The following is a 27,692-nucleotide window of genomic DNA, read 5'->3' as shown; positions in this document are numbered from 1 at the left end:
TCCAGTCCAGCAAGCTGTATTAACCCTGGCCCAGATCCTCTCTCTGCAACCATCCTCACCATCCTTCCTTCCCTGCCAGATCCAGACTAAGAGCCTGGCTCCAAGTTTGCACCATTCTAACAGTATTCAGGGCTTTAAGATCCCATTTCTCCCTGCTGCTTGCTTCCCATCCCTGCTTGCTTTGGTTTGGTTTTTCTTCCCAAAGTGTGGCTTGCAAGTTGGCCAGACCGCTCTTAAGGGCCTCCTTCTGCCTCTGTGACTTCCCGCTTTCTTGTACCTGCAGTTGTCCAGCTTATGTCCCTGCTCCCTGTGCTCCCTGTGCTCCCTGCTCTGTGCTCCCTGCTCTGTTCTCTCTGGTGTCTCTGCCCTGTCTTCTACAGCTGACTCCACCATGTGCTACATCATCTTGATGTGCCTCCTTCCCTTCCTGCAGCCTTTCTGCTTCAAGCCTGTTTCTTCTTGTGCCCTCTGGTTAGTGGAAGACTCCCTGCATTTTCTCTGTGGCCCATACTTTTCTAAAAACCTAAAACCTGCCACTTGGTCTTAACTCAAGACTCTTGGCTCTAGGACCTTCTTCCTTCCTGTATCTGCTTTCATACTCAGATGGTTTCCATTGCTGTCCCACCAGCACTACTGAAGCTGTGCAGATCACTGCTCTGGGTTTTCCACTGATTCTCCCTGCCGCTTATCTTAGACTGCCATGCCTATGGCAGCTCTCCCATGTCAGCCATTCTCCTCTTTCCTCTTCTCTCAAGCAGCAAGTCAGAAGAGTAAAGCCAGTCCTCCCACCTCCTCCTCCTTCTCACTCACTTCCTCACCTCCACTGCAAAGCTCAGAAAAGAATATAGCCCCGCTCATTGCAGACACACTTTTTAAAGCCCACTGGATGTTCCTTTTTTCCTTCCTGCCACTTGGAAATACAATATTCATTATACTTGTATTTATATTTGAAAACATTCTCCTTATGTAAGCACCACACTACATCCTTTTCTTTATTTCCTTACCTTTTATCCTCTCGATCCAGCACACGGTAGCCTAAGCCCATCCACCCTATCATCAGACCCTGGCCTTCTAGACCAGGCTCATTCCACTGCTCATGGACTAGTGACCTAACTTCACTCTAAACCTATGAGATTCCCATGGTGTTGGAAGGTCCTTCCTACCTTAAGCGGTTAGGAGGTCCTTCCTACCTTAAGTGGTGAGAAGGGCCTTCCTACCTAGTAGTTGGAACCGTCCCTCCTACCCTGGGCAGTTAGAAGGTCCTTCCTACCTTGAATGGCTAGAAGGTCCTTCCTACCTGGGCAGTTGGAACATCCTTCCTACCCTGGGCTTCACCAAGACCCCTCGCACAGTCTCTCTGTTGTACAGCACATCTCTCTCCTTTCAGCCAGTCTTGAACAGTAGAAGCACAGGTTCAGAGGTCAACTACGGAGTGGCTGTTCCGCATTGGTACCCAGCTGTGCCTCCACCATTTGCACACATCCTGTATCTACACTCTTACTGGACTCTCTTCAGGAGTCCAGTCCCACGTTTCTGAGGTGGCTTAACAGTGGTCTGTGCAGGAGTCTATAAGGTGCACCTCACCTGGTCTCCTCTAATTAACTCAAGCCACTCTTGTCCCTTTGCCAAAAACACCATACAGTTCCATCCTACAAACACCCGGGCTTTTGCTCATCTTTTCTGTCCCGCTAAAATCTGACAATAATACCATCTATCCAACAAACTTGTCCCCTGAGATCGCCAAGTATCTCAGTTAGGGAACTCTACTGTCTGCTTTATTGTTTTCCATAGCGGCCCCTCAACCTTGACTGAATTCACCACAAACTCATGAAATTTTCTACTGAAATGCCTCTTCTTTTTGTCCCACACGAACTGCCCTAAGCCAGTTCAACACCACCTGCCACCGTTCACTAGCAAGCCAAAGATCTCTATTTGTCTTCCATGCAGGTGGTTTAAACTTTCTACCATCATCCCCTGCAGATTGTTCCCTTCTCTGTCACCAACACTGTGTTGACACTACTAACTTCACCTCCTGCCTTCCCATCAATGCATGGACTCATCAGTCTTCCCCCTTCTCAGCTCCCTTCCTCACCTTCACCCATTCCAGACATTACTGTCAGCCTCTGTGTTCAAAACCAGTCCTCCTGAGTCCATGCTGTTGGAACCCACCCCTGCCAGCCTGGCTTCCTAGTTCTACCACATTAAAGCAAGTCAGTTACTCGTCTGAGACCTTTATATCCAACTGATGAACTCATTGGCCTCCTCTAACATAGTGTCCTAATAATTCATGAGTATCATGATCACCACAGGCTCCTACAGATGCTTCCTTCACCTGTTTTCATCCTACTCTATCTGACCCAGACCATGCCTTTTTTCTTCCCTGGGCTACATTCCACACTTTCTGTCTTCTTCCTTGTTCTTCACTCTGATTGTGTCATCCTTGATGTGGTGCCTTCCCCTGAGCCTCTCAGCACCCTCTGATCTCTTAGCTGCTGGCTCCTTCCACTGCTTGTGCTGGTTTGACCAGCTCTCCTCTCATGCTCTCCCACCTATTCCTCACCTCCTCACAACTCTCCTGGGTCCGGCCAACCCTTTCTCCTGCTTTCCCATCCACTGCCCAGAGAAGGAGAGTCTTACTCTGAACAGCTGCAGCTCCTTCAGATGCCCTCTGCAATGCTCTGCTGTATCCTGTGGACCTCTGAACCTGCACCCTCACTGACCTGTCCTCCACACCCGCCCCTTAACCACGTTTGGTCCTCTTTGGGTCAGACTGATTGTACCAAGTCTGTACACAGCTGTCACCCCTATGCATCATCCATCTCTATCAGCCTCACTCACTCCTCCACCTCAGTCCTCAGCAGGAACCACAGTGTTGGCACTGCACTCCCTGCCCCTGACAGCAAACCCTCACACAGCTCTCATCCTTCCTCAAACCTTCCTTGTGCACTGCATCCAGCTGCTCACTGTCATCCCCCTGCACTGACAGGACCTTTTCTCCCAAGTCTGACAGTCATGATCTGATGCCTCCATCTGCCTGGACTCACAGGCTCCATCTGCTCACTCTTCCTTCTCTGTAGCCATCTCCATCCCCCCCCCCCACACCAGTGATTCTCACCCAGGGGTGCATGGCCCCCCAGTAGCCTATCAGAACATCTTCTGGATGGTGTTATTGTTGGTATTTGTGAGCAGATCACTGCTCTGCCTCTGATGTTCTGATAGGCCACCTGGGGCCATGCCCGCCCCCCCCTCGGGTGGAACCCCCCACCCCCCCACCCCTGGTTAAGAATCACTGCTGTGGATGGCCCCCTCTCTTTTCAGACCTTCACTCTTCAATCCCATGCCTTGAGCTTTCTAGTGATGACAATTTAGTGTCCCCACTCAAGCATCTTGGCGCTTCCTAGTCTCACTCCCTTTTTTGAGACACCTTCTTCCTTTCACTGTTTATTCTTTCCCACAGAACATACCCTGGTCTTAGTCTGCATGTGAAAGCTATTCTTTTTAACCCTTAGTCCTACCCATCATATCCTTCCTACCCAGCATCACTCAAGTCTTCTGTTAGTCTGGGTCTTTGGGGTGATTGTTATTACCTCTTTCATTTCTTCCTCTGCAATTAAAACACATGGTACCTGCTGCAGAGATTATACCTTTGGTCCTCAAGATCCTTGTTGTAGTGCACCAGCTGTGTTATTTAGAGCAGCTACTGTCTTATTTCACCTCTAACCATCCCAGAGTCTTACTTCTACAAAAGTAGATATAGTCATTTCTGGTCACGGCTGTTCCACTGGCCTTTCATCGTCTTACCTTGCCCTTTGACACATAATCACCAATCTTTCCTAGGCGCTTCCAACCCCTACAGCCTTGCGGTTCTTTCCACTCTTGGCACCCTTCCTTTGTCCCTTGATTGTACTACCCAGACTACCCAGGCCATGCTCTTTCTTTACGGAATTCATCACACTCATTCTCTCTCTTTGCAGCTTTTTAGAAACAGAGTTCCTACTCAACTGACCCACTTTTCTCTCTCTCCTTGGTTGTTTTTTTGGTGTTTTGTTTTGTTTTGTTGGTGTTTTTGTTTATTTGGTTGGTTGGTTGGTTTTTGGTTTTTTGAGACATGCTTTCTCTGTACAGTCCTGGCTGTCTTGGAACTCACTCTGTAGACCAGGCTGGCCTCGAACTCAGAGAGCCACCTGCCTCTGCCTCCTGAGTTCACCACCATGACCAGGCTAACTGACACCGTTCTGATCCTCAGTGTACTTGTCTTGGATCAGGCCCTTCCCTACGTGCTCTCCTCTCTTGCTCTTTCATGTGTTGCAAACTCCTAACCTCCTCTCCCATCTCCTGCGTTCAGCTGATCGTTTCTCCTGCTGTACTCTTTACTCCAGTGAAGCATAGTCATACCCCCCACACTGGAAGCCCGTTCCACTGTTCTGTGTGATGTGCTGGTTCAGTCTGGCGACCTGGGTATGCACTCTCTGCTTCATCTGTCCTCCACACCCACTGTTCTAACAGGCTCCTTCATCTTTGCAACCCACTGCTTGTACCAAGCCTGCATATTATACCCAGCAGTCCACGTAAGTTCCTTCTAGAACTCCATACTCGTGGCTCCCTGTAAACTTTTTGCTTCCTTTGCTGCTCTTTTGTTTGACACTATTCCTGAAAAGTCCACAGAGAGCATCTGTCTCTTAATGTTCCTGTTTCTACATGCTTTTTGTCCTCTGCCCTCATTTCTGCCTACTCATCCTCAAACAAGGATGCCCACCTTCCCTCTGACATGCTGCTGACATGACAGCTCTCTTTCAGGACACTCTAGCCCATCATCTTCCTTTCTTGCATCTCCATTCCGCCCCCCCCCCCTCCACCAGTGATTCTCACCCAGGGGTGCATGGCCCCCCAGTAGCCTATCAGAACATCTTCTGGATGGTGTTATTGTTGGTATTTGTGAGCAGATCACTGCTCTGCCTCTGATGTTCTGATAGGCCACCTGGGGACCATGCCCGCCCCCCCCTCGGGTGGAACCCCCCACCCCCCACCCCCCACCCCTGGTTAAGAATCACTGCTATGGATGGCCCCTGTCTTCCCTGGCCTTTGTTTTCCCAGTCCATGCCCTAGCTTTCTGGTGGTGACCATTACCTATCCTCACTCTAGCAGTTCAGGGCTTCCCTATCTCTAATTGGAGCCACTTCCTTCCCTTCCTGGTTTGTTCCTTCACACATAGCAGTATTCAAGGCTTTAAGATCCCATTTCTCCCTGCTGCTTGCTTCCCATCCCTGCTTGCTTTGGTTTGTTTTTTCTTCCCAAAGTGTGGCTTGCAAGTTGGCCAGACCGCTCTTAAGGGCCTCCTTCTGCCTCTGTGACTTCCCGCTTTCTTGTACCTGCAGTTGTCCAGCTTGTGTCCCTGCTCCCTGCTCTGTGCTCCTTGTGCTCCCTGTGCTCTCTCTGCTCCCTGCTCCCTGTGCTCCCTGCTCTGTTCTCTCTGGTGTCTCTGCCCTGTCTTCTATAGTTGACTCTTTCATGTAGAAAGAAGCTTTCTGCTTCTGATCTATTTCTTTCCCTCACCAAGAGAAAAAGGTTTTTTGCCTCTTCTGTATTCTCAATTACTTCATTCCTGTCACTTTGTCAGATATTACATCCCCAGTGGTTTCCTGAGCCTGTCATCACTGCGCAAACTCCTGCCTCTTCCCCACATTCTACCTGCTTTTCCAGAGCCAGCTGTGTTCATGCTTCTTACCATCCTCTGATTCTTCCCTCTACCTTTTCGGTCTCATGTCCACTGTCATCCTGATTCCTTCTTTTTTCCTCTTCCTGTTCCACTAAAATGGTTCCCACAAAACTCGAATGTCTACCCAGTACTTTTCATACTTCCTCCTCTTCATCACTTCTGTACCACCAACAGGGCTCCCTTCAGGAAATACCTACTCTCTATTACCATAGACTCCACCCATTCATTCACAGCATGTACATCTCCCAGTTCTTCATTCCTTAGTTGGCCTGCCTGTATCACAACACTTGTGTTCAGTATTTAAGATCCTTTCTTACACAAGGCCCACTCTCCAGCTGCTTCTTCCTACCTGTTTTCCTTTAGTTCAAACCTCCCCCAAAAGAAGCTGAGCCTGGACACACTATCCTCCCCCAAGGTGTTGCTCTCTGGCCGAACAAGTTTACTCTTTCATTACCTTCTTGTGATTTATTTATAATGCCTTACTGGATTTGATGGCCTATCCACATCCTTTGGCCATTTTCACTGGCCAGATGCTATTTGCCAGTGCCTGCCTGTCTGCCAGGCATTACAGCTCTCCTTTTAGATACTTTTAAATAGCTGAAGCACAGGTTCAGTGGTCACTGCGAAATGCCTGTTCCGCATTGGTTCCCAGCTGCGCCTCTGCCATTTGCAAGTATTTTGCTACTGACAGACATAATGATTTCAGTCTGGAGTAGGCCTTTCCCAAGTCCCGTTACTTGTTGGTGCTGTCTATGCATGTCCTGATTTTAAAACGCAGTGCTGTCTGATTTTCCTGTTTGATTTAGATCACTTTGGGCAGTTGCCTCTGCTCTGCTCTGCTTCTCATGTCTGGCCTGAGCACGTACCACTCATCCTGTCTCCTTGACTTGTCTACTAGAAGCTGAATTCCCTCCATTTAGAAACTGCAATCTCCTTCCCCCTTTACAAGTTGGTACCACTCTGACCTCCCATTTTCAAGAGGTTCTCTCCCAGTTGGAATGTCCCCATCCCTCTGTCTTCCTATCAGCTCTGATACAGTTGGCCCCACATACCACTTTTCCATGGCAGCCAAATCTAGTGACGGGATGTCTATTTAATCCTTGCATGTCCCTCATCTTCTGTTTCTCCTTTTTTTTTTTTTTAGAGACCCTCCCTCTACTTCCTTGCAGTTTCCAGGCACATTTCTTCTGCCATCTGACATCAAGCCCTAACACAGAAATGCCCATCCTTTCTTTGACAGCTCTCTTCCTGGGCACTCCAGTCCCCTCAGAGCTCATCTTCTTCCTGCAGCTTCTATTAACTACTGGCTCCATTTTTCTCTGTCCCTGCCTCTCCATGGACAACCAGCCACACACACCCCCATCACCCCTATGCATCATCCATCTCTATCAGCCTCACTCACTCCTCCACCTCAGTCCTCAGCAGGAACTACAGTGTTGGTACTGCACTCCCCGCCCCTGACAGCAAACCCTCACACAGCTCTCATCCTTCCTCAAACCTTCCTTGTGCACTGCATCCAGCTGCTCACTGTCATCCCCCTGCACTGACAGGACCTTTTCTCCCAAGTCTGACAGTCATGATCTGATGCCTCCATCTGCCTGGACTCACAGACTCCATCTGCTCACTCTTCCTTCTCTGTAGCCATCTCCATTCCCCCCCCCCTCCACCAGTGATTCTCACCCAGGGGTGCATGGCCCCCCAGTAGCCTATCAGAACATCTTCTGGATGGTGTTATTGTTGGTATTTGTGAGCAGATCACTGCTCTGCCTCTGATGTTCTGATAGGCCACCTGGGGCCATGCCCGCCCCCCCCCCTTGGATGGAACCCCCCACCCCCCCACCCCTGGTTAAGAATCACTGCTGTGGATGGCCCGTCTTCCCTGGCCTTTGTCTTCCAGTCCATGCCCTAGCTTTCTGGTAGTGACCACTTGATGTTCTCACTCAAGCATCTCAGTGCCTCTCCATCTCAAATGAACAGAAGAATACTTTCCACTTAGAATTACTTCTTCCCTTCTGTTCATTCCATCACACTGCTATAGTGCCCAATCCCAGTCTATATGAGTGCTCTGTTTTCTTTTTCAAACACATTCGTCCTCATCCTAGTCACCTCTACCAAATATGACTATCCAACATTTTGATGTTACCCCAATCAAATTCTGTTTGCTTAGTATTTATTATCGCTTTTAATTTCCTCTGTTCTTTTGCAGTTAAAACAATGAGCCCTAAAGAACCATCTTGAATTTTTGTCTATCCTTTCTTCCTACAAAACATCCCCTGACCCTCTTCTTTCCTATCCTCCCCACCTAAAGTTACTCTTTCTCCTTTGGGTAGATCCCATCTTTCCCAGCAGGTGTCTGTCTGTTCATTTGAACACTAGACATGGAATTGTTTTCCAGCTCAGAACAGTAGAATTCTTTTCTCTCAATACCTGGCACTTGGCTCGTGTCCCCACCCAAAACCCATCCCAGTCCTCCCACCCCAGCCCACCCCACCCCAACCTACCCCACTACTCCCAACCCTGCCCTCCCCACTAACCCAAGTAAGCCCCATCCCTTACCCCTTCCCACCCACCCACCCTTCCCCGCCGGATCCGTAGTAAAGAGCCTGGCCTAAATTTTACTCCGCAAGAACACTCAAGACAATAATTTAGCTATTTTACCTTACCTATTGCTGACTACCTTTTTCTGCCTTTCCTTCCCCCATGCTGAGGCTTACAAGCTGTTCTGGGCACTCTAAAGTGCCATCATTCTGATCCTGGGACCTCCCATGTGTCTTTACTCCGTGATGGTTTCCAGCTTGTCTACTTCTACCTTGTTCTCTGGTGTCCGTGCTCCCTGGGTATGTCTTGTACCCTGTCTGTCTTCCGTATACTGCATTATCCTCCTGTAGCGATACTTTTCCTTGCTGTATTTCTTCTCTTTCCTCCCTGGCTGAGGTAAACCCCTCTTACTTGGTTGTTCATCTACCTAGTATCAGTCACTTCATCACCTCTTTGTCCATAGTAGATGGTCTGGTCTTTGCTATGCTTGCATGCTCATGGTCTTTCTATCCCTATGCCACCTTCTCTTCTGCAGCCATGCACTGTCGCTGGTCTGGGTATTCAGTTGGCCTTACTTCATACCTAACGTAAGATGGCCTTTTTCTTTTTCGCCCTCACACCAGCCTTCTCTCTCTTCTTTCCTTTCCTTCCATCAAAAAGAAGCACCCAACATTACAGCCAACCCTACACTTACTGCTCTTTCCCTGTCTTACTTGTACTTGTCCACCAAAGGACTCCCCAAACTGAATACAGCCTTGTCTGTTGCACTTGCTTCCACACAGTTAAAGATTATCTAGATCATCCATCTCCTTCCATATCCAGCCTCTACCTACCTTCACAATAGGAATGATACCATTTTAAAGACATCTTCTTGCACAAGTACCAGTTTCCATTCTAGTCTGCCTGCCATTCAAAAAAGGAAGCCTTTCAATTGAACCCCTACTTTGCACTACTAACAAGCTTCCTATTTACCTTCTGCATGAAATCTACAAACCCTGAAGAGTTTTGAAGCCCTCTGTCCACTTTCACTACACCTTCTCTCCCTGCACAGTCTCTCTGTTGTACAGCACATCTCTCTCCTTTCAGCCAGTCTTGAACAGTAGAAGCACAGGTTCAGAGGTCAACTACGGAGTGGCTGTTCCGCATTGGTACCCAGCTGTGCCTCCACCATTTGCACACATCCTGTATCTACACTCTTACTGGACTCTCTTCAGGAGTCCAGTCCCACGTTTCTGAGGTGGCTTAACAGTGGTCTGTGCAGGAGTCTATAAGGTGTACCTCACCTGGTCTCCTCTAATTAACTCAAGCCACTCTTGTCCCTTTGCCAAAAACACCATACAGTTCCATCCTACAAACACCCGGGCTTTTGCTCATCTTTTCTGTCCCGCTAAAATCTGACATTAATACCATCTATCCAACAAACTTGTCCCCTGAGATCCGCTAATGTTCCAAGCTAGGAAACTCTACAGTCTACTTTTCTGTTTTCCATTGTTGCCCCTTGACCTTTGCTTAAACTACCACAGATGCACAACATTTGTTTCTGAGTTGCTTCCTCTTCCATTTTCCCATCAACTCCCCTGACTCAGCTTGACTCGCACGTGCCACTTTCCCATGCCATCCCGCCTCCAGTGTGTCTCTTTCTGCCCTGAGTGTGAATGGAACCCTGCCCAGCCAGCTCTTTCTTTTCTCATGCTATGCTTTCTAGAGATCCTCCAGTTCCTCCCTATATGCAGTGGTATTTCCCCTGCCAGCTCGCAGGCCGTTCTTCTCTCCATGTCTACTGGATTCCTAACTTTTCCTTTACTGTTGCGATTATTGCTAACCTCTGTTTCCAGCCTGCTCTCCTGAGTCCTTATGTTACATTAGTTCATCCAGACCATCCTAGCTGTGCTATTTTGGTGACAGTGTTCTCTGCAAAAGATGTTTCCTGTACCTTTTCTTACTCAACAAGCCCGTTGTTGACTCAGTGGTCCTCAGTGGTCATGGCTGCCTCTACAACCTCATTCTCTAGACCTCTTTTACCATCACTTCCTTCCTGGATTCTCTATCCATGTCACACTGTTTTCTCTCAAGAATTTGACTTCAAATTCTCTTTGCCCATATGGATGGTAGAATCCCTGGATTCTCTGGGTTCACCCCTTCTTTGTCCTTGTGATCTCAGCAGCCCTCAGGGCTCCTGCGCTTTCATCTTTCTGGTTTCCATAAATTAAAACTTCTCACTTCCTTTCCTCCTCTCATTCCTGATTATAGGTTAATTATTTATCCTGCTTCCCCACAATTCTACATAGTATGTAACCGTCCCCATCTGCCATTCTTTTAGCTATTCTGATTTGTCAGACGGTTGTCATGTTCCGTGAGAATTCTTTTCATGGTCTCAACAAATGAAAATATATCCAATACTCCTTTCATTAGGCAGACTACACAAAATCTACCTGCTCTACCCAGCCTCTTAGGCTCGCCACTCTGGTCTACCAAATGTATGTTTTTCTGACTCCCAACAACCACGGCTTCCCTCCTTATAATCTTTTAGGGGTTCCTTTTACATTTTTTATGTTTTTCTTTTATGAGATAGGATCTCACTATGTATGGCAAGGTAGCCTGCAACACAATATCCTTGGATTCTACTACCTAATTCTTAGCCCTAATGCTTTTTATCTTCTGCCCTCATTCCTGCCTCATACATGCCTACTCCATCTGCCCACAGAACCACCCACTTTCACTCTGACTTTCTGCTGGGTTTACAGCTCTCTTCCTTGGCAGTCCAGTCCCTGACTTTCCCTCCTCCCTCCATGAAATCCCCTGCACTGCTGACTCCATTCTCCTTTGTTCTTGCCTCCTCATGTACAACCAGCCACACCTATTCAGTACCCACCTTTCTCAATGCAGGAACCACAGTGTTGGCACTGCTCTCCCTGCCCCTGACAGCAAACCCTCACAGCTCTCATCCTTCCTCAAACCTTCCTTGTGCACTGCATCCAGCTGCACACTGTCATCCCCCTGCACTGACAGGACCTTTTCTCCCAAGTCTGACAGTCATGATCTGATGCCTCCATCTGCCTGGACTCACAGGCTCCATCTGCTCACTCTTCCTTCTCTGTAGCCATCTCCATTCCCCCCCCCTCCACCAGTGATTCTCACCCAGGGGTGCATGGCCCCCCAGTAGCCTATCAGAACATCTTCTGGATGGTGTTATTGTTGGTATTTGTGAGCAGATCACTGCTCTGCCTCTGATGTTCTGATAGGCCACCTGGGGCCATGCCCACCCCCCCTCGGGTGGAACCCCCCCACCCCCCCCCCACCCCTGGTTAAGAATCACTGCTGTGGATGGCCCCTTGTCCTCCCTGGCCCTTGCTGTCCCATTCTATATGGAGCTAAGAGCTTTCTGGTAGTGACCATTTGATGTCCTCACACATCTCAGTGCTTTCCCCATGTCATACAGACCCACCACTCAATAACTAGAATCACCTCCTTTCTCTGTTTTCTCTTTCACACCATGTGCTCGGAGCCTAGTTTGTATAAGAGAGCTCTTTAAAGAAACATATTCCTCCTCATTCCTCATAACTCCCACCAAATATGACTTTCAGGCATTCTGATACTAGTTTTTACTTTAACCTGGTCCTTAGATTTGTTTATTATCCCTCCCCACTTGTGATCCTTCTTCTTTACAACACACAGAGAGTCTGGACAGAGCATCACTGCTATCAACGTCTGTCCTCTTGCTACAGATAACACTTTACCATTGCTCTCCTTCCCACCCGCTCCCTGCTGCACTTGCTCTTTCTTTTAGTAAACTCAACTCAATCCCAGCCTCTGTTTATCAACCTCTGTACTCAAGGTGGAGTCTCTATGGGCTAGAAGCTCAGTACCTGAATCCTGGCTTGTACCTTCTCAACCTAACCCTCTCATCTCCCTATGTTCAGCCCACTATTCTCATTTCCCCTTCCTAGCCAATCTAGCTAATCCCCAAATAAGCCTCACCCTCACCACCCAAACTTTCCTGCCAGCCACCTATCCCTAACCAGTCTGTAACAGAGCCTGGCCAAAAGTTGCACTAGCCAAGCACACTCAAGGCTTTAAGAGCACATTTTCCACCCTCCCTTCCCCATGCCCAGCCTTTAAGGCTAGCTAAGTCCTCCAAGGGCCTTCACCCCCACCCTGGCACCTCTCTTCTTGCTTCCTAGCCTGTTGTTGCCTACCCTGTCTCCCTTCCACCTGACTTTTGCTCTCCATCTTCCCTAGGTGCCTTTTGTACCATTTGTCTACCATACCTGCCTGCCATACTGTGACTGCATTATTGTCCTGTAGTCACATTTTATATTCCCCCCATCTTTCTCTCTCTCTCTCTCTCTCTCTCTCTCTCTCTCTCTCTCTCTCTCTCTCTCTCTCTCTCTCTCTCTCTTCTTTTTCTTTTTTTTCAAGACAGGGTTTCTCTGTGTAGCTTTGCTCCTTTCCTGGAACTCACTTGGTAGCCCAGGCTGTCCTCGAACTCACAGAGATCCGCCTGCCTCTGCCTCCCCAGTGCTGGGATTAAAGGTGTGCGCCACCACCACCCAACCATCTTTCTCTTTCTTATCTGTTCCTCTTTTACCACCTGCATTACAGAATTCATCATCCCATTTCTCTGGGGCTTGTACTTCTCTCAACTACCTAGTGTCTGCTACTTCATCCCCTCCCCTGCTCAGTTCTCCATTGGAGTCTTCCTGGACCCTTCTCAGCCTTTTTCCATCCTCTCCCTATTACCTTCTTTTCTGCAGCCAACAGCTGTCACTCATCTGGATGGTCCATTAATTCTGGCTTCAAGACACACTTAGGCTGTCTTTACTTTATCACTGCAATGATTTGGATTGGGGTGGGGAGCTGTCTTTCCATTAGAGCCACTGGGTTCCTCAAAAGTCTGCACACTGCTTCCTTTGAAGCTTCCCTTCCTCTGTTGTTTCTAATGTACCAGGATCCTTCCCAAAAAGTGGGACTGCACCACCATCTGTGACAGTTACCTTCTTACTATCAGTCCTATAGTCTAAGTCACTCTTGTTTTCTTTTTCTCCTTTGGGCCCACTACATTATAAGACTAACACTCACTCAATTTTGAAGTCCTACTGTTATACACATACCAGTCTTCATCCTGTTTCTCTTCTTTATCTCTTGATAAAAAATAAAACAAATAACAACAAAAACCCAGCCCCTGAACTCCTAAGCCTCAAACCCCTAGAGCCTTGCTGTATCCTGTAAAAATATTGTTACCTACTTTCTTTACCTTCTAAAACTAAACCTACAAACCTCCTGAGGTCAGAAGATCCCCTGCATCAAGGCTCCACTAATCCCTTGTTCCCTGCACAGTCTCTCTGTTACACAGCACACTTCTCTCCGTCAGCCAGTCTTGAACGGTGGAAGCACACACAGATTTAGTGGTCACTGCGGAATGGCTGTTCCGCATTGGTGCCCAGCTGTGCCTCCACCATTGACATGCATCCCCCATCTACCCACATGCTCAATTCTTTCCACTTGAGTCCACTCCCATGTCCCTGAGGTTGTCTTCCAGTGCCATCTGTTCAGGAACTGTCATAAAGTGCATGTCACTTGGTCCCTTCTAATTAAGCCAAGGCGCTTTGACCCTTTACTTTACCTTTTCCTAAGGGCCCCATTCTGCAAACACTTGAGTTTGTTTCTCTTCTCTTCTCCGAAGACTTGACACTGATATTCCCGTCCTACCAGATTGACCCCTGAGTTTGCCAGGGCCCCCATTTGGAGAGCTTTACATCCAGACTTCCCCTTTTGTACAGTGGCCCATTTGCTTTAGCCAAAACCACCACAAAAGATCTTTCTATTTTCTCCTGGATTGACTTCTTTTTTCCTATCAGCTCCTTGACTCCCACTGGGCACTTTCCCATGGCAGCCAACTGCAGTCTCTCTTTCTGCCCTGAACATGAGTTTAAATCTTGCATGGTGTTCCCCTATGCCTCTCTCTACTGTTGTTTTCCAGAGACCCCCCCCCACTTCCCCATCAGCATCCAGCCTTACTTCTTCTGCCACCTCCCAGCCAACCCGTGGACTCAGGAATCTTTTCCCTTGCTATCTGCTCAGTTGTTGACCTGTCCTCACTGTTGCCACTACTGTCAGCCTCTTTGTCCCTAGCCAGCAGGACTGAATCCATCAGCTGTCCAAATTCACCTCTGAAGTTCTCTCTCTATATTAAAGGCAATGACGTACCTGGATCCTTTCCCTCCACCTTTCCTCACTTACGCACATCAGTGATAAAGTACCATGACCACTCCTCCCTCTTTCTGCTCTGGCCTCATCTGCTTCTTTACTGCACACTTCTCTTCTTCCATGGTCTTTGTCTTCCCTGGGCTTCCTTACGCACTTTGCCTGCATTAAGACAGAGTTTCTGCATGTTCCCTATTCATTCCCATGCCCATGGTCTTTGCCATGTCTCCCTAGATGTAATGCCCTCCGTAATCCTCTCAACATGCCTTTTCTTTCCTTCCTGCTGGGCTCCTTCATTTTGTTCTTTCTCATTCTTGCCAAATGGGGTGTCTTAGCTATCATAGGTCTCCCTTGGGTTGAAAACCTCTAACCTCTTACTTCTGGGCCCTGAGTAACCATTTCTCCTGCTTTTCTCTTTAGTGCATAATTAAGTACTATCTTGCCACTATGCTTTGTGCTGCTGTTATGAATCCTCTAGCTGATCTAGTAGACATTTTCATGAGTCTTCCCATCCTGAGCTACCCTTGGTGCCCAGTGTTTGATTGCATTCACTAAGCTGGAGTAATACTGTACCATTATACTCCCATACCTAGGCACTCAAAGTGTGCCTCCTCATGGCCTGAACTATGGTATCCTCTCAGCATCCTACATCTGTGGCACAAGGTGACATATCACATTGCCTTTTACATTCTTCTGAAAACATGCCGAGGAAAACTGGGTCTTTCATTCTCTACTATGTTCCTGTCCATGCATGCTTTTGTCTTCTGCCCTCATTCTTGTTCCCACACAGGTCACCCCATACCCATACAGAGGTGCCCACCCCACTCTGACTCGCTGCTGGGCTGACAGTGCTTCTCCTGGGCACTCCAGTCCATGACTCCTTTTCCTCCTTCTCCTTTAGCATTCATTTCCTTCCCTGAGTTTCCCTACCTGCCTCTCCATGGACAACCAGCCACACACACCCCCATCACCCCTATGCATCATCCATCTCTATCAGCCTCACTCACTCCTCCACCTCAGTCCTCAGCAGGAACCACAGTGTTGGCACTGCACTCCCTGCCCCTGAGAGCAAACCCTCACACAGCTCTCATCCTTCCTCAAACCTTCCTTGTGCACTGCATCCAGCTGCTCACTGTCATCCCCCTGCACTGACAGGACCTTTTCTCCCAAGTCTGACAGTCATGATCTGATGCCTCCATCTGCCTGGACTCACAGGCTCCATCTGCTCACTCTTCCTTCTCTGTAGCCATCTCCATTCCCCCCCCACACCAGTGATTCTCACCCAGGGGTGCATGGCCCCCCAGTAGCCTATCAGAACATCTTCTGGATGGTGTTATTGTTGGTATTTGTGAGCAGATCACTGCTCTGCCTCTGATGTTCTGATAGGCCACCTGGGGCCATGCCCACCCCCCCCCCTCGGGTGGAACCCCCCACCCCCCACCCCTGGTTAAGAATCACTGCTGTGGATGACCCGTCTTCCCTGGCCCTTGCTGTCCCATTCTGTATGGAGCTAAGAGCTTTCTGGTGGTGACCATTTGATGTTCTCACTCACGCATCTCAGTGCTTTCCCTCTCATTTAGACCTACATTCTCTTCCAACCACCTCCTTCCTTTCTGTGTTTACTCCCTTTACACATGACATGAGAATTCTTCTCTTGAAGGCCCTATCCCACCTGTCATACTCTCCTACCCTTATGTCAGTATCTTTGCTTCCATCCTGGTCCTCTCTGGACTTCCATCTTTTTTTCCTTAAACCTCCCCTCCTCTTTCTATGCAGAGACACAAGGAGCCTCTGCAGAGCATACTGCTTTGTTTCCTGTGAAAATGGCCCCTTGCTTTCGCCCGCCTTCCTACTGTACTTAAAGCTGCTCTAGTTTCTTCTTTTTGTAAGAACAGTAGACTTCTTCAACTTGCATTAATTGTCCTCATCACTCAAAATAGACTCTACAAGCTCAGTTCTAGAAAATTGTTATCTCTAGGCCTATGTCCTCAATCCCCACTTCCACCTCCAATATATTACTACTCCCAACCCTGCCTTCCAGGCTAGCCTAGTCTGGGCCTATCCCAAACCCCACCTTAAATCCACCCACCTACTAGATCCTTAATTTCCTACTAGATCCCAAGAACCTGGCCAAAATGTTATACCCTTGACAATGGTGTTCACATTTCTATCTAGCATTTACTCTCTATACCTTTTCTGTTCTCTCTCTTTCTCCCTCCCTCCATTTTCTCTCCCCTCCCTCTCTCTTCCTCTCTCTTCCCCCCTCTTATATCCCCCTCTGTGTGCTTGCCTTCACTGTAACCTTGGAACCACTTCCTTCTCCTCGGTCCAGCCTGTGTCACTCGTACCATACTCAGTGCTGTCTGTCTGTCCACCTGGTGCCTCATCTCCATCTGTCGTCCATAGCTGACCTCTCTTTCTCTTCCTCGTCGGAAATCTCCCCACGTCTGTTCTTCCTGCCTTTCTTCTCTGTCTTAGGCAAGAGAAAGCTCCCTGCCTCGCATCTAGAACATACTCCTGTGATCTACTTCTTTGTATTCCCTCCTCATTTCTTCCTAAGAATCAGCTCATTTCTTTAACTCATTCTCACTGCCCAGCACTTTCCCTCCTCTCCCTATCCCACTTTCAGGGACTTTCACTACCAGTTTATCCAGTGATTCCAACCTTTTCTGTGTCTCAGTCGTCTTTGCCCACTTCTCCCTACTAATAGTTCAGCCTCTTTCTTCCCATCCCATGAAATACATTCCCACAAAGCTCTTCTTTTTTTTTCCTCCTTTCTTCTCATCAGATGATTTCCCCCTAAAAGAACCTCCATTGATCATAGGCTGTCCAGTTCCACTTGCTTCTCCTTCCGGCCTTGACATTACCACCTTCACACACCCATTTTTAGATTTTAAGACTCTCTTCTTCAGTAATTACTATTTTCCATCCTGTTGTTCCATGTCCTCTCTTGCCCTTTGGATCAGCTGACCCAGAGTAGAAGCTCACACAGCCCCAAAGCCCTCTGCTCCTAGAGCCTGGTTTCCTGCTCGGTCATTTGTCTACCTTCTTTACCCTCAATACTAAAGCCACAATGCCCAGTGGGTTCCATTGTTAACTTCTCATCCCACCCTGCCTTCTGTGTCAGCCAATATAGACTTCTAGCCACCCTACAAAGGGGAAGAATGGATTGAGTTAACCCTACAAAATGTCTTCTCAGCATTGATCAGCAGATGCTCCTCCACCATTTTACAAGCCTCTTGGCCCACATTCTGGACTTGGAGTCCATGGGTCCATCTCCATGTTCCTGAGATTACTTGCCAGTACTGCAAACATTGTCTCACTTTCAGGATCTAACACAAGTCACTGTGGCTCTCTGTGCCATATTCTCTAAGTCTACTGCTTTACAAATGCCTAGGCTTTGGGTTTCCTTCTCTGCTCTTCTCCTGTGGTTTGACATTGATACTGACTTGTCTCTGATACCTGCACACACTTCCATATGGGAACTTTGGAGCCCACCAATCCTTTCGCAATCATCTTATGTTCAAGGCTGACCTCTGCAGACTCCTAACTTACTGCCCCTTAGGTACTTTCCAAGTGTTGTCTTTCCAATGCTACCTTCCTCTGGCAGCTTTAATAGCTTTCTTCCTACTTGGTCTCACCATCCCCACCATCCTTCTCCCCACCCCCTCTCCGTGTGTTCCTGAAAGACTGTGCTTATACTTCAGCATCTCCTTTACTTCTCCTGCCACCTTCCAGTGGCGCTGTAGTCAAGTGTCTTTCCCTCCCGGTCTGCTCCCTTCCTAAAATTGATTGCTGCAAGCTCACCTTGGTCTCTGGTGTGCTGTTTGAGCTGCCTGACCTCACCTGTGATCGTCCTAGCGTCTTAGTTTTACTGCATTAGACACAGTTGTTTCTTCCCTTTGGGGCCTCCCCTCAAAGCTGACGTCATCTCACCATGTCTTTCGTTGCCATGGTAGTCCTAGAGTTTTCTAGGGGCCTTCCCAGTCTCTGCTTCCTGCTCTGGCTGTCCTGCCCAAACTCTCTTCCTCCCAAGCTTGGCTCACCTGGCCCCTCTTCTTTGGTATGGTGTGGTACCTTTCCCTTAGCTCTCTGTGCTCTGCTCTCTTGGCTGTTTGCTCCTTCCACTACTTCTCATTTGGACCCAGTAAGAAGCTCTTCTTCCATGCCCTCCCGTTTTTTCCAAACTCCTCACCTCCTCTCCCCTGTCCTGGGCCCAACTGGCCCTTTCTCTTGCTGTACTCTCTTCTGCTCTATGTCACACCTTCAGTGTCTGCAGCTCCTTCAGATGCCCTCTGCGATGCTCTGCTGTATCCTGTGGACCTCTGAACCTGCACCCTCACTGACCTGTCCACCACACCCGCCCCTTCACCATGTTTGGTCCTCTTTGGGTCAGACTGATTGTACCAAGTCTGCACCCTCCTCCCATCACTCTCTGTGGCCCAGGCTAATGAGTTCCTTCTAGAACTCCACATCCATAGCTCCCTGTAACCTGCTCCCTTTCACACCCTTTTAGTCACACTCTGATAAAGCTCTCAGGGAACATCTGCCTCTCTGATTTCTGTATTCTGCTCTAGACAATCCACCCCATCCTGACCTAGTAACCTCTACCCTTACCCTAACTTGATCCTAACAACAACTCCTCCACCTGATGGTCGTGCTTCTCTTCCCAATCAACACTCAACTTCTTCCTTGACCTCCATTTTGTTACTAGTTCCATTGTCCTCTTTCCCTGCTTCCCCCTGGATAACAAGCCTCAACTTTCATTATTACTGAACGCTACCCATCTCAGCCTCACTCACTCCTCCACCTCAGTCCTCAGCAGGAACCACAGTGTTGGCACTGCACTCCCTGCCCCTGACAGCAAACCCTCACACAGCTCTCATCCTTCCTCAAACCTTCCTTGTGCACTGCATCCAGCTGCTCACTGTCATCCCCCTGCACTGGCAGGACCTTTTCTCCCAAGTCTGACAGTCATGATCTGATGCCTCCATCTGCCTGGACTCACAGGCTCCATCTGCTCACTCTTCCTTCTCTGTAGCCATCTCCATTCCCCCCCCCTCCACCAGTGATTCTCACCCAGGGGTGCATGGCCCCCCAGTAGCCTATCAGAACATCTTCTGGATGGTGTTATTGTTGGTATTTGTGAGCAGATCACTGCTCTGCCTCTGATGTTCTGATAGGCCACCTGGGGCCATGCCCCCCGCCCCCCGGGGTTGAACCCCCCACCCCCCCACCCCTGGTTAAGAATCACTGCTGTGGATGGCCCCTGTCGTCCCTGGCCTTTGTCTTCCAGTCCATGCCCTAGCTTTCTGGTGGTGACCACTTGATGTCCTCACTCAAGCATCTCAGTGCCTCCCCTTCTTGTATAGACCCCGAACCCTCCTTTTGGCGCCACCTCCTCCCTTCCCTGTTCATCCATTCACATGCAGCATGTCCTAACCATAGTCTGCACTGTGTGATTGATGTTTTACTCCTCATTTCCACTTCTTTTCCTCTTTATAATTTAGAGGTCCAGTATCTGTTCTTCCTTAGATTTTTCAATTTACCTCCTCTTCCAACTCCTTCCGTCACTGCTTTCTAACATCTTTCTAGTGTCGTCGTCGACGAACATGCTTTCTAGGCATGGATATGCTCTTTTCCCCTGTGTTCTCTGGGCTCCTTTCCCCAGCTTCATTCAGTTTCTTTGCTCACTTCCCAAGCTCCCCTTGTTTGAAATTAGACTTAAATATAATTCCATCCTCCTTTCCATCTTGCCCTACATGACTGTCACCCTACTTGCTTCTTTCCTATCAGTGTACTTGGTCTCTTGTGCTCTGGTCCTTTTCTTGGCTCATACTCTGATTCTGCTGGCCCCCTTTTGTTGTTGTTTGTTATTACCTCACTCTTCAAGGTCTTGTGACACTAACTAACCCTATATTATCGAACCCATAACAAACTTAGCTTCCACCTACATTCTATTCCTTTTGATGTAATTACAGTGCCAAGACTTTCTTCCCAACATGTCCTCTTCACATGGCCTTTCCCATGTAAGGGTAAGTTTAGCCTTGCTTTTTTATCTGTTCACCTGTTCCTATTCTGCCTGTGTTAGGGATGACTAATTTATCATCCCTCAATCTGTTTTCATAGTTCCCCTTTTCCTAGACTGTGCTCAGTTGCTCCATAGCAGGACTCCTGCCACTCACTTCATTTCACGGCTACACAACCAAATTCTTTGTTTGGTTTGGGTTTTAGAGACAGGGTTTCTCTATTTAGTCCTGGCTGTCCTGGAACTCCCTCTGTAGACCAGACTGGCCTCGAACTCAGAGATCCGCCTGCCTCTGCCTCCTGAGTGCTGGGATTAAAGGCATGTGCCATCACCCCTAGGACACACACATACACACACATACAACCTAATTCTTAACTTTTCTATCAACTGTACCTTTCTTTGTATACACTTCCCTGAACATTACCCTCCCTCCCATGTCCTGTTTTTAGTTATCGTTTGTTCTCCTTCCCTTTCTTCCCTTAATAACCACCTTCTTCCTGACTCAGCTGCTTTGTAGATACCAGCAATTATCATTAACCGCCCCCCCCATACACACACTCTTTTTATAGTAAATACACTACATTCTGAGTTTGAAAAGGCCTTCATCCAGCTCCCTTTTGGGGGAAAAAAAAGCACATTTTCAAACCACCATTAAATGATAATGAAAAATTTTAAGACTATTTTACAATATAAACCATGTTTAAGGACAGTTGTCCAATTATTTTACATGCAGTGTTCAATAAGAGACACAAATGATCCCATACTCATACTATAGGATGAAACAGTGGTATTTTTAACATAAGTAACAAGTTGTAATACCTTACATATCAAATACATAGAATATAAATAAATATTTTGGAAATATTTACTTACCAACTGATGAGTTTCTTGAGTTGTCTCGCCCATATTATTGGGAAGATGACAGGAATATTTCACAGCATTTTTTTTACGGTCCTTGATCATAGGAAATGAGCCTACTGATAAGTACTATGGCCATTAAAAAAAAAAAAAAAAACTATACTACCCCAAGCAGGCTTATGTACAAGGGAATCATTAGCATTCGCATCTGAGTGTAACTAACTGGTACAAGGCTTCCTAAGCACATGGTGGTGGTGGTGGTGGTGGTGGTGGTGGTGGTGGTGGTGGTGGTGTGTACAAGAACTTTACATGCTAACTACTTTTAGACTGTGTACTACAGAGCTAGTAATACTTGCATTCCTCTTTCTGGCCTGTCGTTTTTGACACTCTGAACCTTGTGTTCTAAACCACCTCAGTTGGCTTACTTTATCTCCATTCAAGCACACCCACCCCATATATATGTTCTCCTGATTGTGTCTCACTTTTCTCATCTTCAGTTGGCTCTACAAGATTCTTTAACAATCCCCAGCCAATCCAGCCTCCAACTTTCCTGTCTCCCCCTACCATATCTTAAACATTCTGCATGCCTCATCTGACCTGAGCCCACCTGAATTTCGGGTTCAGTAGGGCTGTGACTGTATACTTAGAACACAGTTAAGAAACACTGCTCTTACCTTTCCTTCCACCAAGCCCTTAAGTTACCAAGTTCACACCTGGGCATCAAGAACAAGTTGACTCCAGCACTCACTCCTTCCTGCTCTCTTTTCTGTGCAGTCCTCATTGTGATCAGAGTTTAGTTCTGGAAACCTCTATGGCTCCATGGTCTCTCTCATCGGAATCATTTTCTAGGTTTCAGAGTTCCTTTGGGGCATTAACCTCTCTTCTTCATGTCCTGTGACCCAAATAAGGGGTTTCTCCTCCCGGACAGTGCCTGCCGTTATTTATTTTCACCTCTTGTTTTCCACTCCATCCCTCCTCGCTCTCTGGCTTGTCCTAACACAGGGCCAGCCCTCTGGTAGAAACCACCTGTGTTTCTCCTGAACAAGGCTGTCTAGCCAGCTTCTCTCTCTAGATGTCTCCCCTCTTCCGAAACAAGAACAAAAACCCTCCGTACAGCAGAGGAACTTTGGTGCAGCACTCTACACGGCACACATGTATCAATTTGTACTCCTATGTCTTAATTATATGTATGTCCATCCCCCATTTCTCCTTGGAAATAAAAATGAAGTTTAAGTTTGAGTTGGGTTCCCATCATAATATTCAGCCACTCTCTCCCAATATTATTCATCCATTCTGTGGACACACTACTCAGAGACTTCTCCTGGTGTCATTTTATCAACATCCAGCCTAGTCCATCTCTTCCTGTCCCTTCGAATGAAAACACCCACCAAAGCCTCCCCTAATTTAATGCCTCACTCTTCTCCCAGTGCGTATGTATGCCACTTTTGGAAGTCTGCCTTTAAGATCTGACAGCCAGCCTGAGACCCTCACTATTTCAGTCTCACAGGTTCTGTTCTGGGAACTACCATTACCAAGCTATCTGCCATGCTGCTCCTACCGTTAACTCTCCTTCAGATAACTCCCAGTCTCTTTCCTCCTCCTCCTCAGCCATGATGGTCAGTACAATATGGTTTAGTCCAGACTTGGAGAGGCTTCCTGCAATTGGCCATAGCTCAGAGCTATCCCATTTATACTCCTCAACCCTTATGTCTGTGAGTCACATTGGTGGCTTCAGATGCCATTCAAGGAGAAACTAGCAGATGATACTCCTTCATAACACTGTTTCATAGTCACAGTCTTCTCTCCATCTTTGGTTGCAATCTAGCATAACACAGTTTCTCTCCTACAAATTCAACTCAGTCATTTTTCTTCAGCATTCCCCATTTTGGCCCTCTACAATGCCCTTCCCTACCCACCCTTTGTACTCACTCTGTCCTTCCTCTCAAAATGCTACTTACTTTTTTCTTTTTCAGATTCCAACCTCTGTCTTCTCTGTGATACTTTCATACAAGGCTCCCTAAGTATGTCACTCAGAGTCAGCCAAGATCCACAAAGCGTATCAGCAGTTTTAATGGCACACTATGCAATCTGCATCTGTCATCTTTTCCATTTCCACCTGCACTATAGTCAACATAGATGCAGAATTCTTGAGATGCATTTGCTTCCTCATAATCTTTACTCATTCTCCATCTTGTAATAGTAGTCTATTCTCAGGACAAGCTACCTGCCCACACCCTCCACTAAGCCATCCTAGTGTCTCCATAAAGTTGTCACCAGCCACTTTCTACCAGCACTATGGCATCTTAATCGGTAAACTTTCCCTTCCATAACAACCAAACCCTCCAATTTCCCTCCAACCCTTCCTGTTCAGGTCCTTCTTCCTCATACTGTTCGCCATGGTCTCTAATGCCCAAATGTGACCAAGTAGTAAATACATTGAGCTCTGACAGAACTTTGCATTTGAAATCTTTATTCTCCACTTTCTCTGCTTGTTGGCTCTCTAAGAGGCATGTTTTCCTTCCCTTTGCTTCCAGTCTACCTCTTATTTTCATTCCTTCCTGATTTGAGGCCCAAGAATAGTCTTAACTTTCATTTGATGTCTGTCATTCCTTAGTGCTGGCTCTTTTACATCTGTGGTTAACTTTAATGTTGATAATTCTGTACTGTTGTTCCACCTATAATCTAGAGATGGCCTTAGTTTTCAGCATCCCTCCTGTTCTGTGTGTAGTGTTCCCATGGATTCAGCACTATCTGCTAAGTAACATCCATCTCCATCACTCATTTTTTTCTTTCTTTTTCACATTCACCAGGTAACACTTAATCCTCCTTAACTTCCTGTGTACTGTGTTCTCAGCTCAGTCTAGACCTCTGTGGATCATTACAGGCAGCCTATTGCAGATCCGTTCCTTTAACCCTCTCCTTTTTGCTCTCGTGGCACATCCTTTCCTTCAACTACCTAGGAATCTCTTCAGATCTGTATCTCTTCTTTTTTTTTTTTTTTTTTTTTGCCAGTCTTCCCCTCAGTGATTAACTTCAACTTTCCACCCTGACATGTGCTTACTACACACTCGGTCCCCAGCCCAACTGTACATCCCTCTCCCTATTTAGCTTCCAGCATTGATGTTTTTTCCAATTCTGTATTCTTTTCATACTATCTCCTTAGCAGTTGACTCTCATTTTTAGCCAGTCCTTACAAAATATGCTTCATTTTTTTAAGCCTCTTTAACAGAGGTCTTCAGGTTTTGTTTTCTTTGTTCCTTTTGGTTTTTGCCTTTCCTGTTTGATGAAGCTGTAATCGTTATGATAGTGAAGTTGTGCTCTTGCCCTGGAAGGGTCCCTCTGCCCTGCCCTCTTGTGTCTCAGTGTCTGTCTCTTCTTTAGCTTTACTGATGCATTACTACCACTGGGTTTTAATGGAGCTCTTGGAAGGTTCCCTGAAAGTCCTCATTGTATCAACCAAATCATTTAATTAAAAAATGTGCCACAAAGGTGTCATTCACACATTCCTCCTCAATCCATTCCTAGGTGTCACATCCTCAGTACTTTTAAATGCCTTCTCTCTTGGCTTCTACATCATATCTAACTAGTCTGCCCCAGTCTGTGGTCTACTCTATCATTCATTTTGTCTCTCTTCAATTTATCCCCAGGCTCCTAATCCTGCAACTTCACATAGTACTCTATTAAAATTTGTACTAAAGAATCTATGGCATTGAATTGTAGTGTCATTAATAGATTAATCATATATATAATCACACTAATTTAACTCCTAGACAATCGGCTTTGGAAAGAGAGGTCATATCTAACTCATTTTTGTGTCTACTACATTGCCTTATACCTTTACTTAAATGTCAGTGGGATGGGTGGGTGGGTGATTGGATGGATGGATGGATGGATGGATGGATGGATGGGTGGGTGGGTGGGTGGACGGACGGACTGAACAAATACCTCTTATTGCCCATACTATCATGCTTACATTTGTGTCTCCTTTCTTCTCTTGCTCATACCCCAAAACAGCTTTCTAATGTTCCAGTTTCTAGTATTTTGTGCACATAAGCCTTTTCCAGACCCCTGATTAGACCATAGATGCCTTTCCTCCATTCATGCTGGCCAAGTTCTCTCTTTCACTTTCCCAAATTGTGTCAATTTATTATTACTCATTTCTTACTTAATTCTGTCAGTCATCTGAAACATACAGTGCCTACTTGCTTTTCCATTTTGAAACAGACTTTACCAATAGTAAAACCTCACTTTCATCTACTCACTGCATGTGGAAAGTTGACTTAGGAGTAGGTTATTCTGGTGTTCTGTGGACCTACTAAATCCACAATCTAAAGACAGCATTGCAACTGTGTACTTGGTCAGTGTTAATCTGATGATCTGTGTGCTTTGCTGTCAGTAGTTTTTGCTTTGTTGTGTCCTATAGCATCGAGTGGCTCTTTCATTTTTCAAAATATTGGCCCTTTTGACCAGCATGACAAAAAGTCCCCCCAAAATATCTCCCCTGCTGTCTTCACATCAACACAAAAACAGTGTGCTCAGGTCATCTCTTCTGTGTACTCTTCTAGTCTACAGCACAAAAACTGACTTTTTGACCAGCTTGCAAGCTGCATCAGGAACTCCTCTACTACCTTAGAACAGGGTGTGCATATGTTAACACTTGAAATGTGGAACACAATGCTGAGCACAGGCGGTGCTTCCTCAGTAATGACGGAAATGTGCTTGTCCTATCCACTCATGTACATTCACCTGCTCTTCCCTCCAGTTGCAGGCACCTTTAGCTGTACCATGAAGTTTACAGTCCGGGATTGTGACCCTAACACTGGAGTTCCAGATGAAGATGGATATGATGATGAATATGTAGTGAGTCTTCCCTTCAGACCCTGTACCTTTTCAACATTAAATGACTTCTAATCACAAGAGCATTTTTCTAGAAACATCTCACAAAACTCATGGGACCTAGAATAACCCTCTCTGTAATGGAATTGTATCATGCCAGAATTTAAATGGAGCACTTTATAACTAAAGCAAAGAAATTCACTTTTTTTTTCTCTTTTAATGGGAATCACTAAGATAATTGCATCATTTTTAATGTGAGTGAGTTTGTTTATAAGGGAGGTTTTGGTTTTATTTCAGCAACTTTTTGTTTGTTTGGTTCTAATATTGGCAAGTCAGGGACTGAAAAGTTTTGACAGAAAGGAGGGGTGGAGTGTCAGGTTTAGAAGGTGCTGTATGGCCTCAACTAGGGCTCCAAATGTGGCCATAGGACTACTGTGCACCATAGGGCCATTGGCACTCCACCTACATTGACTTGACTCTTGCTCATCTGAACTAGAATCTATAGCATCAGGCTTGCCCAGGCCACAGTAGTGAGGAAGAACTTCCTTCAGGCCCTTTGCATGGTTTGTAGACATGATGATGAATGATCAGTTCCTTCTATTTTTGTTGTAGACTCAAAAGGACTTTTATTTACTGACCCCTGCTTATTGTCCACTAGCTGGAAGATCTTGAAGTGACTGTGTCTGACCATATTCAGAAGGTACTAAAACCTAACTTTGCTGCTGCCTGGGAAGAGGTGGGAGACGCCTTTGAGAAAGAAGAAACCTTTGCCCTTAGCTCTACAAAAACCCTTGAAGGTGAGAAGAGTTTTGCTGCCAGTGAGCTGCCTGGGGCCATTATAAAATCCAGGAAGCATACATGCAGTTCCAAAGGAACTCCTTTCTATTGAGTATGTTTTAATTTAATTCATCCACTCAAAACCAGCTACCTGTCTTCATCATCTGACCAAATCAGCCATTTTCTAGACTAGTAGCCTCTGTGCAGCTGCAGCTCCTAGGACATCCTGGAGCAGGGGCAGACCCTCATGTTTAACTCTTCTAACCTGTTACATCAACTTTCTCAACAGAGGCTGTCAACAACATCATCACATTTCTGGGCATGCAGCCATGTGAGAGATCAGACAAAGTACCTGAGAATAAGAATTCCCACTCCCTCTATCTGGCAGGTAAGAGGTTCCCATCAGCTTTTCCTTTGAAAGTGTAGAGTTTAAAAAGGCACTCCCTGCCCTGCTGCTGTCTGTCACTCAACATTGGAGACCTTTACAGGCTCTCCTTAGTTATTCTTTAAGGAGGCACATCGGCCAAAAATACTGGAATCTCCAACAGCTGCCAGTGCCACTCCCTGAGTACACTAAGTCAGTGATACTCAATACCATCCATATTCCTGGCTTTCATACGGACATTTAAAAAGTAGGATTCTTTGTAGGATTCATTTCCTGTAAATTTCTATCAATGTGAAACTAAAATAATAGAAAGGAGGTACAGGCAAAACATGACAAATTCCATTAGTCAG

At 46.7% G+C, this 27,692-nt stretch overlaps 1 protein-coding gene across 1 annotated transcript in view; it reads left to right on the top strand.

Moving 5' to 3' along the window:
* Positions 1–27,692, top strand: part of Copg2 (COPI coat complex subunit gamma 2) — a 123,040-nt gene that overhangs the window by 94,741 nt on the left and 607 nt on the right. The window contains exons 21-23 of the mRNA XM_059257519.1: positions 26,107–26,204; positions 26,839–26,977; positions 27,247–27,345. Of these exons, the coding sequence (XP_059113502.1) occupies positions 26,107–26,204; positions 26,839–26,977; positions 27,247–27,345 (336 nt within the window). The remainder of the gene's footprint in view (positions 1–26,106; positions 26,205–26,838; positions 26,978–27,246; positions 27,346–27,692) is intronic.

The sequence above is a fragment of the Peromyscus eremicus genome, chromosome 3 (assembly GCF_949786415.1).
Source record: "Peromyscus eremicus chromosome 3, PerEre_H2_v1, whole genome shotgun sequence".
Classification (NCBI taxonomy): Eukaryota; Metazoa; Chordata; class Mammalia; order Rodentia; family Cricetidae; genus Peromyscus; species Peromyscus eremicus.
This window is presented reverse-complemented; position numbering and strand designations above follow the sequence as displayed.